This window comes from Spinacia oleracea, chromosome 5, assembly GCF_020520425.1.
Source record: "Spinacia oleracea cultivar Varoflay chromosome 5, BTI_SOV_V1, whole genome shotgun sequence".
NCBI lineage: Eukaryota > Viridiplantae > Streptophyta > Magnoliopsida > Caryophyllales > Amaranthaceae > Spinacia > Spinacia oleracea.
The window spans coordinates 34,754,735-34,768,926 of NC_079491.1; the positions used below are offsets into that span (position 1 = coordinate 34,754,735).

Consider the following 14,192-nt stretch of genomic DNA (forward strand, 5'->3'; position numbering starts at 1 on the left):
TATGGTTCTCACATGTTCAAACTATTGTGTAAGTTGAAGCAAGTTAAAGTCAAATTAAAATCTTTTCACAAAGAGGAGTTTGCTGGTATCTCTAGCAGAACCAATCAAGCTAGAAGTGAGCTTGATTCTATTGAAAAATCCTTGAAAGACTCTTCTTCTAATGATTTGTTGAATCAAGAGGCTGCATGTATTGAATCTCTCAGGATATGGTTAAGAGTGGATGAAATAGCTTTGAGACAAAAGTCTAGGATTCAATGGTTGCAGGTTGGTGACTATAATCACCAATATTTCTTCTCCTCGGTTACAGAGAGGAGCAGGATGAAAAGGATCTCTGTTCTCTATGATGATAATGGTACTAAACTGGTGGAACCTTAGCAAATTTAAACTGATATTTTATCTTTTTATCAAATTATTCTTGGAAAGTATTCTAATTCTCTTCCTAATGTTCATGTTCCCACTCTGAGGAGTAGTCCTAGGATGTCTAATGAGGCTAGGAGGGGGCTTTGTAGGGAGATAACAAATGCATAGATTGACCTGGCCTTGAAGGGCATAGGTAATGATAAGGCTCCTGGTCGTGACGGTCTTAATGCAGTCTTTTTGCAAAAGTCTTGGCCACTTATCAAAGTTGATGTTTATGATGCTGTGAAGGAGGTTTTTAGAACAAATACTACGCTTCCTCAATATAATTGCACCTCTATCACTATTATACCTAAAATTCCCAATCCCTTCAAAGTCAAAGAGTTTAGACCAATTTCTTGCAACAATGTGGTGTAGAAGATTGTTTTAAAATCTTAACATCTATAATGCAAAGGCTTATTGGTCAAGTGGTTAGTGAATTTCAGTTTGGGTTTATTCCTGAAAGATGGAATTCTGATAACATCTTGCTTGCTACTGAGTTGATAAAAGGTTATACTAGAGCTCATCTTTCTCCTAGGTGCCTGCTCAAAGTGGATTTGAAGAAAGCTTATGACTCTATTGAGTGGTCTTTCTTGCAAAGTTTGATGATTGAACTAGGGTTTCCTGATTGTTTTGTTGCTTGGGTGATTACATGCATAACCACTGTCTCATATAGTATTAATATCAATGGGAAGCCAAGTGTCCCTTTTTGTGCTAAAAACGGGCCGAGACAGGGAGATCCATGTCTTCTTTTCTCTTTGCAATTGGTGTACGTGGAATATCTCACTAGGTATTTACAGTACTTACAACATCAACCTGATTTCAATTTTCATCCTAAATGTGAAAAATTAGCAACCACTCACATGATGTTTGATGATGACCTCCTTATGCTCTCCAGTGCTGATCTTATCTCTGTCTTTTTCCTGATGACTGCTTTTAATCAGTTTTCTACAACTTCTGGTTCGGAGGCTAACCTGGATAAGATTAATATTTACATTATGGGGGGGGGGGGGTGGTCAATCACTAGATAAAGATGATAATGTTGGGTATGCTAACACTCCAGATGGATCTTTCCCTTTCAGATATCTTGGTGTTCCACTCACCACCAAGAAGCTGGTGTATAACCAATGTAGACCTCTGATAAACAAGGTGGTAGCTAGGGCCAAAACTTGGACTGCAAAGCATCTGCCTTATCCAGGAAGACTGCAATTAGTACAAACCATCTTGCTGAGTCTATAATCTTTTTGGCGCCAAATGCAATACCTCGTGTTTTTCTGTAATTATAAATATATTTTATTATATTTATAAAGAATTTCTTTGTATTTATAAAGTGTTTTTATAAATTAATTCCATTTAATGAGAATTAAATTCACTTTTTATTTTTAATTAATTTAATTATTAATTAATTACGAAAACCGTATTTTTATTAAATAAATTCAATGAATTTATTTAATCGGGATTTGTTGGGTCGTATTTCGAAAACAAATTTAATTTAATTAAAGCCCAGTCGTTTTGTCATGATCAAACCCAACAAAGCTTGCAAGGAGTAAACTTAAATGAGCCCGGTAATAAGCCTGTGAGGGGGTCGAAAAAGCGCGAGGCTAATGCGTGACCTTGTCCCTCGTGGGTGTGACGATTCATTTTATTCAATCAAGTGGAATTGGATTTCCTGTGAGTATACACCCAATTGACTAGTAATATAGGAGTCGCCATTCAGTTTTTAACGACAATGAGAAAAACTGACAAAACCCGGTTATCGTGACATAAAGGGAGTGCAATTATGTTTGACCACGACGGCCGTAGGTTCCCTTGTGATCCCTGGTGTGGGGATCTCTCAATATACACCCGCAAGGTAGAGATTGAGGGTTCGGGGGACTGTAACTACCGAGAGGAGTAATTCGCTCGTCGATAACTCCAGAGGCAGGATATCCTTACTAGCTCAGCATAAATAATTGAAGGGACATGCGTTAACTATTAAACTAATCTGAATTGATTTTAGCAATATGCAACATATAATACTAATTCGATCATGGTTATCTGATTTAAATAGCATTAAGGGACCTAGCATGATAATCCGATTTCCCAAAAATATTATATTTGTTAGGCGTGATAGAACAATCAGATTAGGTTAGTTTAACAGTTCATAAAAGGGGCGAGGAAAGCAGTTAAATCATCGAAAAGGGACACATTACGACGCACCCTTGAGAGGTGCGTCACGGTTCTCAGAAAACTAACCACTTTGACTTTGCTATTTCTCCTTTTTATTTAAAGAATCTCAATTATGGGACAGGATACGTTCTGTTCGATTTATGGATAGATTGCGACAGAACGCGTGAACAATTTCGCAGCGAGAGGCTTAGGCTAAGGGTTGGAGTCAATACTCAGAATGTAATTGTGTGTTGTTGTGTGTTCTTTCACGTCGAATTTAAGGGGCTATTTATAGGGAAGAGTTCATGGAAAGATAAAATTGCAGAGTTCTAATCCACAAAGAATTAGGAAAAAAACACGTACCCAGGTATTTTCAGCGCCCAGGCCTGGGCGCCGAAGATTTCGGCGCCCAGAGCCAGGCGTTGGAAATAGGGTCTGGGCTGTTTTCCTTAGTCAGATTCGGATTCCTGAAATCCTTAGAGTTTGAGATTAATTCGAGTCTTTTAGCGCGTATCAATTTTATGACGGAATGCGTCTAGGCCCGTTACGAACTCTAGGCTCGTTAGGATTTTAATTAATACGTAACTCTTATTCACTACTACAAAAATGGGCAAAGAGACCCATCCAAAATGGCATAAGAGACCTCCTCTAAGGGGGTCTCTAGATGGGGGGGTCTCTTTTGAAAAGAGACCCCCTCATAGAAAGGGGGTCTGTTTGTTAAAAACTAGAGACCCCTCACGTAAGAAAGGGGGTCTCTTATGTCAAGTTGACCGGAAATATTTTAGAAGGGAATGAGACCCCTTATTAGAGATATCGGATCTGTTAGTTAAAAAAATTCAGACCCCATATATAAGATACGGGGTCTCTTTGAATTTTTTTTAATATTTTTTTTCCAATAATCTCAGACCCCGTATGTAAGATATGGGGTCTCTTTGATTTTTATAATATTTTTTTAGCTCAGACCCCATATGTAAGATATGGGGTCTCTTTGATTTTTTTTAGTATTACACCTAAAGAGCCCTTTTTATACATAACGGGTCTCTTTTCATTTATGGTTTTAAAAAATAAAAAAATTCTACAATAACAGGTATTTAAACCTGTAGTTTACACGCTAAACGTGTAGTTTACATATCTAAACCTACATCTGCTGCATGCTTCACCCCTGCTGCTACAATATTTTGTAATAATTCCATAATAATCCATATTATTACCAAAAGTTATATTTCACACAAGTAATGCTCAAAGCGCAAAAGATTTACATTAATTGTAATTTCCATAAACTTAAAAGTTTGACATCGTAAAACATCCTATTCCTAATATTTCCGAATCCTATTAGGAATAGGATTCTCGCGGTTTTCTATCTCATTTAGGATTTATGTTGGAATGCAACACCTAATTCTGACAGGTTTCTATCTTTTATGATTTGCCACTTTTAGAAGCTACCTTTTACGGCAGTCACTATTTTTAGCAGGTTTCCATAAATAGCAGGTTTCGGGTGAAATGAAATGGGGAATCGGGATTCGTTTATTTTATAGGAGATGCGTTGTCAAGTGGAGATTTACGTCTTCATCATCGAACTTTTCCCTTGCGGGAACGGGGACAAAAGTAGGTGTCTACAGTTAGCCCCCACTTTGACTGAGTCTTGGAGTAAGACGATGGTCAAAGTATTAGACGGAGTGCGTCACACAAGCGATGGTCAATTTTTGACGTTTTGCTTCACATGTTCTTGCGTTTATTTCTATTTCTTTTTTTTTTGTGCCTTGATATTTTGCTTCGTATTTAAAGTTAATTTTGAGGCTATTTTGGAGGCTCTTTTGACTGTTAGCGTGAAACGCATTTTTGTCCAGATTAATTTTTTCTATTGGTGACTCAAAACAGTTTTGAAAATGGAGTTAGGGTGCGGAATTTATGAAGATCTTTGTGTAGGCTTTGGAGGTGGGTTGTTAGTGAAGGGTATGATGGAATCTATGTTTTATGAATCTGTTTTTTTTTGTAACATTTGCATTGTTTTAAATTTTTTATTTCCTTTGATTTTGGGTTGCATGGATTGGCTCTTATGATGACACTGGTTGGCTTTTTAGGTTTTGGGGATATGAATGGGATAGTGTGGTTTATTTTGTGGTTTTCGGGAATTGGTTCCCATGGCACTATTTCAAAACCGAGTGGGCTTTGTTTGTTGGGCCTAGAGTGGGCCGCCTCTTTATTTTTTTATTTTGCAAGTACATTTGGTGTTTATTTAGTGTTAGAATAAAAATTTTAGGAGAAATATTACGCCTTTATTGATTCGGAAAGTAAGGAAAACACACTGAAATAAAACTGACCCATATTCTAAAGGGCCTTAGGACCATCTAAAGTCTCTATTATTTTTTTCTATCAATCTAAAGAAATACTAGGCGCTTTTTACTAATGATGCTCTATGTGGCTCAAGCCTGGGGTTTAGTCTCATAAAACTTCGGTCCTTCACCGGTACTCATCTTGAATTCCATTCATTTTGCGTTGACCCACTGATATGTCTTCATCCATCCGTCCTCGACCTCTTCTAGTGTTGATGCAGGAGAGATTAACCGGGTTGGATCGAAACCTTCATCTTGTAAAGCTAGGGTAGTCATCACAGTCTCGTTCTCCATAGGCCTCGATTCGTTAAACAATGTCCATAGAGCCTGGTTGTCCAATATTTCAGCTGTTTTAGCCTTGGCGAGGTGGGGTGCCTCATCCAAGGTGTGGCAGTCATGGAAAATTTCAAATCCGGGTTTTAGCAAGCCATCCTGAACGAAGGGTTCAGGGAAATCACAACATGGGTGTTCTTCTCCTTCTCGAACGAACATCCCGTTAAGGGTCCTTTGATATGGGGGAAGGAGGGTGGTTTGTTTGGTTTTGTTAAGGCGTAGCCTAGATAGGCGGTCAGCAATATCTTCCTCCGTTGTTTCATAACCTAATCCAAAGGGAGTAGATTTGTCGGGAAAAGGATGGAATGTGCATTCCTTCTTCCTTATGCCCAATGGGGTTCCTGGAAAATAGCTTTGAGCTAACAGCATTCTAGGGATGACTCGGGATGCATGCGGGTCTAGGAATGCTGGATCATAATCTTCGATGAACTGGATTGTTTCTTCCATTTGAAACCCATAAAGGTCGTCTGCAGTTTCAGCCGTTCCAACCATAGTACAACTGACGTCGAGAGGAGGGGCGCGGATTTCTAGTATTACCCCGTTATGGTTAAGTTTAACCATTTGGTGCAAGGTAGAAGCCACACCTCCTAAGTCATGGAGCCAAGGTCGCCCCAAGAGGAGGTTGAAAGTGGGCTTGATGTCGATTATTTGAAACTCCGTGGTGCGTGCCACAGGCCTGGTTTGTATGGTAAGGTTGATTTTTCCCAATACAGGCCTTCGGGAGTTATCATAAGCTCGTACCCCTTGCGTGGAGGTTTGGAAATCATCGTTTCCTAGTCCCAAGCAATGGGCGGTTCGCAATGGGCAGACATTGACCGCCGAACCATTATCTACGAGCGCTAGGGGGATGTTTTGTCCTTTGCATCCAACCACTAGGTAAAGGGCTTTATTGTGAGCACCCCCCTCTTTGTGTAAGTCTTTATCAGTGAAAACTATGGCCTTTTCTCCGGCATCTCTTGTGACATGGCTAACCAATGAGTCAGGTGTGATATCTGTAGGTACTGAGATGAGGTCAAGTGAGCGAATAAGCTTTTCGCGATGTTCCTTTGAAGTACACATAAGATCCCAGATGGTAATCTCAGCCTTGGTTCTTTTTAGTTGTTTCAGGAGAGGATTTTCAATGACTTCTGCGACAGTGGCGTGCCGTCCGTTCTCAGGAGTTTGCCTAACCGGGATGTCGTCCATAGGGGGTGGGCGAATATCCGGTTGGTATATCCTTCCAGATCGGGTGAGGTTGTCGACCTCGGGCTCCTGAGGGGTGGTGTCAATGAGAGCATGCCCGGGCCAAGTTTCAGTGAAGAAGTCCTGGCCCTAGACTTGAGATAGGTAAATATCTTCAGCATCATCGTTCCACACACCGCACACTTCCCTCTCGATTCGATCCATAGGGACCACAGCGAGTGGTGCACCTTGAGGTGTAATATACACCGTGGGGTCGAAATTCTCTTGTTGGTCGAGAGAGATGTGACAAGAGCCGAGTGGGCTCTTGTTGTTGTTGGGTTTGCCAACGTTAGGGAGAGGTATCACTTCATCCTCTATCATGTCCTGGATCGTATGTTTTAGAGTCCAGCAGTTTTCAGTGTCATGCCCATTTCCTTGATGGAATTTGCAGTAAGTACCTTCGACCCAATATTTGTTTTTGACAGGAGGGTCACGGGTGGGGCCTATAGGTCTCAACTTTCCTTGATTGGTTAGTCTTTCAAAGGCTTGTACCAAAGTTGACCCGAGTGGGGCAAACTTTCGGTCTCGGACCCATCTTACAGGGTTTCTTCGGGCGGGAGCCTCTTCTACAGCATGGACTTCTTGGGCTTGGGATGTGTTACCCCGATTATAGGTGTTGGTCTTATATGTGGGTTTGCTCTGTATGGTTTTGGCGAGTTCGTCCTCGATCTTTATTCCCACATCATAAACTCTTTTGAAAGTGTCGAGTCCCAGGTACCTAAGGTGTTGTCTATAAGCCGGGTCCAAGTTGTCAATGAATTTTTGGACCAATTCTATTTCGGGAGACCTATTGATTAGCTGGGCCGCCTGGTCCCTCCATCTAGCAAAGTAGGTTGTGAAACCCTCATTTTTCTTTTGGAAGAGAACTTCCAGCTCGCGCATGGTGACTTGGAAATCCATGTTCGGCGAGTATTGCTTGATGAAGACATTGACAAAGTCTTCCCAAGTGGGGAAGAGCTTAGGGTCCTGGTGATAGTACCATTTTAGTGGCACAGGTTCCAAGGACAAAGGAAAGGCAGGTAAGTACATGGACTTGTCCACGCCTTTCAAGTTCATGGTATTCACAAAGCTCAGTAGATGATCACGGGGGTAGTCCGTGGCCTTGAACTTTGGTAAGTCAGATGAACTGAACTTTTCTGGTAATTTGCCAGGAAAAGGTTCAGGCTCGAGGGAGAAGTATTTGCTCCCCATGGTTTGCTGTAGGACCATTTTTTCAATCTTCTTCTCGTTATCGAGGTCATTTTTGGCTTGCGCAGCCGCTAAAGCTTCATTTTCCATTTTCAGTTGGCCCATAAGTTGGGTCATTTGGACCATCTGGTCTCGCAACTCTTCGATGGACATGTTTGAAGGTGCGAATCGAGGTTGGGGAAGTGGAGATCCTTGAAATGAGGGACGACGGACGGAGCTTGGAGTTACTAAACCTGATGTTGGTGATGTATCTTCGAGACACACTAACCGTTGATTCCCTGATCGGCACCAAGTGGCAGGACCAGTCCTAGGCATAAGATAAGCTAAAGTTTAGGTTCCCAAAGTTTCAAGCATTACTTAGTCTAGACTTCGACTCTCTAAATTGGTTTTTCTTTCTTTTGTCGGTACACTTTTTGGTTTTTTTGATTTTGGTCATTCTTTGGATTTTCGAAACACTTGCCCGTGTGACATTCATAGTTGTTAGCATGTTCGGTTTTGGTGACGAGCATTGCCGTCGTAAGAGGCCTAACAACGACACAAAGAGTTATTAATTTTTCACGAGTCGCTTTTTTTGAAATCGAGTGCTTTTCTTACGCCCTCGTAGCAATGCTTTTGATGAACATTTCTTTTGTGCTACGTATTTTCCTTTCGCTCGGGCACCGAGGCTGCTGCGCCTGACCAGAAGGCCAAGCAGCAACTTCAGCGCCCAGCTAGGGGCGTGAGAAATTCTGGCGCCCAGCCAGGGGCGTTGAAAATGCGTCCCTGGCTGATTCTCGTTTTCTGTTTTCTGTTTATACGACTTCGATTTGCGTGCTTGCCTAATAACGTCCTTTACGCGTAACAGCGTTTGTGGGATTCGTCACAGGCCATCCCGAGCGTCGCTTATTTTGTGGCGATCATTCGGGTTTACGGAACACGTGTTTCGGTATAACTCTTTAGCAAATTAGTCTATGAATGTTTGGGCAGTTTTTTAAGGTCGTTGGTTTTCTAGGATAGTTTGTCACACACAATCACATATTTCGCTACACATAACTACATTACAAACATGGATTTGAAAATCAAATATGTCACGTAGTTTATGATAGGCTTCTATGGGTAGTTTATTTGCGCCTAGCTTGGTACCGCTTCTATCGTAGATCCAACACATGCCCCGGTCGAGGTAGTGTCTTCAACAGACGAATTTCGCTCAAGAGGCCAACCCACAAGTGCAAGCCAAAGGGGCATGCAGGCGAGAGGGACCTAATGGGCGAGCGATTGGGTTCGGGATAGGTGTACTACCTGCACAAGTACCGAGTGGGAAACATGCGCGGCGTATGCACCCCCCTATTGGCGAAAAAAGGTATCCTTAGTCCCAACTCCCGAGGGAGCCGAGATTCGTTATGATGTTCTGGCCGTTCACATTAATATGCTGATTTTCAGGTCGTCCCAACTTGATGGGGAAATAAACGCGGGGTAGGATCGTTTCACCCTTCGGCTATTTTGATTACCTACAAGCACGAGTATTTCCTTCACTTTCCCCAGTGGAGTCGCCACTGTGAGGGGGTCGAAAAAGCGCGAGGCTAATGCGTGACCTTGTCCCTCGTGGGTGTGACGATTCTTTTTATTCAATCAAGTGTAATTGGATTTCCTGTGAGTATACACCCAATTGACTAGTAATATAGGAGTCGCCATTCAGTTTTTAACGACAATGAGAAAAACTGACAAAACCCGGTTATCGTGACATAAAGGGAGTGCAATTATGTTTGACCACGACGGCCGTAGGTTCCCTTGTGATCCCTGGTGTGGGGATCTCTCAATATACACCCGCAAGGTAGAGATTGAGGGTTCGGGGGACTGTAACTACCGAGAGGAGTAATTCGCTCGTCGATAACTCCAGAGGCAAGATATCCTTACTAGCTCAGCATAAATAATTGAAGGGACATGCGTTAACTATTAAACTAATCTGAATTGATTTTAGCAATATGCAACATATAATACTAATTCGATCGTGGTTATCTGATTTAAATAGCATTAAGGGACCTAGCATGATAATCCGATTTCCCAAAAATATTATATTTGTTAGGCGTGATAGAACAATCAGATTAGGTTAGTTTAACAGTTCATAAAAAGGGCGAGGAAAGCTGTTAAATCATCGAAAAGGGACACATTACGACGCACCCTTGAGAGGTGTGTCACGGTTCACAGAAAACTAACCACTTTGACTTTGCTATTTCTCCTTTTTATTTAACGAATCTCAATTATGGGACAGGATACGTTCTGTTCGATTTATGGATCGATTGCGACAGAACGCGTGAACAGTTTCGCAGCGAGAGGCTTAGGCTAAGGGTTGGAGTCAATACTCAAAATATAATTGTGTGTTGTTGTGTGTTCTTTCACGTCGAATTTAGGGGGCTATTTATAGGGAAGAGTTCGTGGAAAGATAAAATTGCAGAGTTCTAATCCACAAAGAATTAGGAAAAAAACACGTACCCAGGTATTTTCAGCGCCCAGGCGTTGGAAATAGGGTCTGGGCTGTTTTCTTTAGTCAGATTCGGATTCCTGGAATCCGTAGAGTTTGAGATTAATTCGAGTCTTTTAGCGCGTATCAATTTTATGACGGAATGCGTCTGGGCCCGTTACGAACTCTGGGCTCGTTAGGATTTTAATTAATACGTAACTCTTATTTCCGAATCCTATTAGGAATAGGATTCTCGCGGTTTTCTATCTCATTTAGGATTTATGTTGGAATGCAACACCTAATTATGACAGGTTTCTATCTTTTATGATTTGCCACTTTTAGAAGCTACCTTTTACGGCAGTCACTATTTTTAGCAGGTTTCCATAAATAGCAGGTTTCGGGTGAAATGAAATGGGGAATCGAGATTTGTTTATTTTATAGGAGATGCGTTGTCAAGTGGAGATTTACGTCTTCATCATCGAACCTTTCCCTTGCGAGAACGGGGACAAAAGTAGGTGTCTACAAAGCCCAACTCAAAATTACCCTAACCTAGCCCACATGGGAGAGAAAACCTATAAATAGACCTCATATCAAACACTCACAAGAAAACTCAGCACTCTCTCTCCTCTCTCCTCTCTTTTCTCTCCTTGCGGCACACTCCACGCACCACACCTCCATCGTCCGTCTTTGCTTGCAGCCCAAGGCAGTCGTGCGCGCCCAAGCTCCGAGCTCGCCCAGCTCGCCCGCCTCGCAGCCGCAGCGTAGCACGAGTGTGCCTGCGTGCTGTATGGTCGTGCGCCCTCGCCTGCTCGCTATCCTTGCCCCGTCTCGCGTCGCACCACAGCACAACCCCACTGATGTGTGTGTGCGTGCCTGGCCCCGCGCCAGCACCAGCCCACTCGTTCCTTTTCGCGCGCCCACTGCTGCTTGCGGTGCGTGTTGCGTGTGTTGTTGTTGTTGTTGTTGTTGTTGTTGCGTTGATCGGCGCACACCCACACAAACGATTAATTGTTGTGTGTGTGCGTGTTGTTCAATTGTTTCAATCAAATTATATTTTCAAAAACATTAATTTTCAGTTTTAAATTGTTTAATTGTTGTGATTATTTTAAATATTTGGGTTATTTAAATTGATTAGAACGGTTATGAACACCGTATTGGGTTAGTGTTGTATTTTAATTAAAGGGATTGATTTTGATGGTTGAAATTGTTATTTTCAGATTTAATAAGTTTATAAAGTGTTGATTTTTGAAGTCAAAACATGTTTTTATGATAAACTATTATTAGGGTTTGATTTCAATTAATTAAGCGATTGATTCACATAATTTAACGACAATTTAAATTATGGGAATCAACTTAAATTTTCAGATTGTTTAGAAGCTTTAAAAAGTTGGTTTTTAATGGTTTTAAAGCTAAAAAGTCAATGTTTTTTTGTTAGGACTTGAGTTGACTATTTGAGACTATTAAATTAATGATTAATGAATGATTTCTATTTAAACTAAGAGTTTTAGAATCTTAAATAGTTGCTGGAAATTTAGTAAACATGGATAATAATTTAGTTTCTCCTTTTGTGTTTATAGGAGTTGATTTCTAGTGAGTCGTGATTCGCACAGTGGCCCCCGTACTTAGGGATTCCAGGTATGTACAAGACTAGGGTGACCACCCATCCCTTGAGGACTTTGTGAAGTATATTGAATGTGAATCATGTGAACTTATATGTTGTTATGAATTCAAGTTTGATATTGAGAACGAGCATGTTATTCTTATTATTGAATCTATGTGAACGAGCATGTTACGAATTGAATTATGCTTTATAGATTCTATTGAACTGTCATGTTATGGACTTTTATAATCGTTGAATTATGTTAAGCATGTTGTTCAAGTTGGTTTGCATGTATGAGTAGTGCGCATGCAAGTTGTTATTATTATTATGCTATAGTACATGATGTCTAGCATAATTATTGAGCCAGTTGAATATTGCCAGTGAGCAATATATATTCTACCAAGGGGTAGAATATGTTAGAGAGTCTATGTGAATTGAATTAAGGACAATTCGTGCTAAGGGCACACCCGCTTGTTAATAGGCAATGTCGGGTTATCTCAAACAGTGTTTTTGAGAAGGAACAATAGGAGTAATTTCACTTGAGTCTATGTTTGATCACAAGTCCTAAAGAAGTAAAATAATGAAAAGTCATTGTTGAATTGTTTAATGGTTCAATTCAATTGTTGTATGTTGTGTCTTGAGTAGAGTCTTGAGTTGCCTTGAACATAATATACTAATTAACGTAAAGTGTAACCCAAAAGAGCTTCAAAACTCTTGGAACGTATATACCTTGAGTATGAACAATGGGGGGAGTCTTGCCGGAAAACTTGTACTCCTAGAATGATACAAGACGTTGTTTCATTCTTCTTTTATGCCGTTGTGCATTGGAATTCCTGTCGGTATGGCCCAAATGTCGGTAGTAGCCCGACTTATTGTGGTGTATGGTTGGCTCCCATCACCCATTTCTTTCCTTTTGGGGATACTTTACTTTACCCGTTCGAAGCTACTTTTTATTAAACTGTGAGTCAAGAGTCGTGTCTTGTCTCCATGTTTATTTGTTTATTATATGGCTTTTGCATGTGGATTATTTAATTTGTCGAGTGAAGCATGTTAGGATAGAATGTTATTCTAGCTTGTTCGTACTCATCTTTTGCTGACTTCGTGCTTCATGTCTTCTGGTCATGGCCTTTGCCTTAATGACCCTATGATGATCCATCAATTGCATGCGTTGTTGGGGAGTAGATTTTTAATAAAGCAGGTTTGTAGAGATAACTTGCGGGAGAAGTTATCGTGGGATTCGAGTTGAGAGTTTTATTCTTCCGTATTTTATAAACTCTATTCTTTTTATTTAGTCATGACTACTACTAATACTATCTACAGTTAATGGATTTCAAATGGTTTAATACTTTGGATTTGGGCCTCAACGGTTCCAACTTGTTTAATGACCATTAACTATTTATTTAATATGTTTTGAAAGTTAGTTAATTCCGCTGTGTAATTCTGGTAAATAGCCTTAGCAGTTATCACGGTGGCGGTAATATCTTGGTAATTCCCGTGTTTTAAGTTGGAAAATATTTATAAAAAGCAAGGAATTATTAGGGTGTTACACCAAATCTTTATTCTCCCAAAGAAAGTAATTAGAGAGATCCAAAGTTTTTGCAGGATTTTTATTTAGACTGGTAACACTGACCCTTCAAAGAAATCCCTTTTGCTCGGAACACTTTCTGCCTCCCAAGGTGTGTTGGTGGGATGAACCTTAAAGAAATGATCTTACGGAATAAGCTATAGTGGCTAAGAAATTATGGGCTATTACACACAAAAAAGACAAGTTCCGGTGTAAATGGTGCATTCTTATTACATCAAAGGCAGGAATCTCTCTTCTACTCATTGGCCTACTCATTGGCCTACTCTGAGGAGAATTCTAGAGTCACAAGTTTTAGTGGATAATATTGGAGGGTGGAGTAGTGTGTGCAAAAAAAATATTTTTTTTATCAACTCCATGTATTAGATCTTGTTATACACCTTTGAGAAAGTAAACTGAAGAAGAGTTATTTGTAACAACAAGGCTACTCCAAAAAGCATGTTCATTGCTTGACTTGCTATTTGGGGGATGTTACTTACCCTGGATAGGCTTCTTGTTTGGAAAGTAGTGGACACTAATGTGTGTCCTATGTGTTCTATCAGTGCTGAATCAGTTAAACATCTATTCTTTGAATGTGGTTTGCAGTGTCTGCAGTTTCATAGGCAACCTTTTACTTTTGAAATGGTGTTGATTCTTAGAGCTTCTAAAAGAACTGGTGACAGGTACAAGCTACTGATGATGTTCTTTGCTGAGTGCATTTATGGTATCTGGCTGCAAAGGAATACCAAAGTGTTCAAGTAGTCTTGTAGAAGTCCTAATGATATTCTGAATGAACTCAAGTTTAAGATTGCTTGTAGAGTTTTGGATAAGCAGAAACTTCATTTGTTAAGCTACGCTAGCTGCTAGGCTCTTGTTTCTATTGTAGTTTTGTTGGCTGCTTTGTTATGTTGGCTTATTCGAACTATAAGCTAGTTTCTAGATGTAATTCTTATTCTTTGGTAATGAAATATCTTT

General features: G+C 40.5%; 1 protein-coding gene across 1 annotated transcript; it reads left to right on the forward strand.

Annotated features, from left to right (window-relative positions):
- The first annotated feature begins 803 nt into the window (after positions 1-803).
- On the forward strand, positions 804-13,979 carry LOC110786952 (uncharacterized). The gene is made up of 3 exons (XM_056829522.1): positions 804-1,356; positions 1,460-1,608; positions 13,824-13,979. Exons 1-3 carry the CDS (start codon positions 804-806, stop codon positions 13,977-13,979), a joined length of 858 nt encoding a protein of 285 aa, XP_056685500.1.
- Positions 13,980-14,192: the final 213 nt, after the last annotated feature.

Bases quoted from the DNA above. Each gene is read 5' to 3' on its own strand.
- LOC110786952 (XM_056829522.1), top strand. From the start codon at position 804: ATGCAAAGGCTTATTGGTCAAGTGGTTAGTGAATTTCAGTTTGGGTTT. The intron at 1,357-1,459 runs GTTCGGAGGCTA...CTAACACTCCAG, and splicing joins TCAGTTTTCTACAACTTCTG to ATGGATCTTTCCCTTTCAGA. The intron at 1,609-13,823 runs GTACAAACCATC...TGTGGTTTGCAG, and splicing joins ATCCAGGAAGACTGCAATTA to TGTCTGCAGTTTCATAGGCA.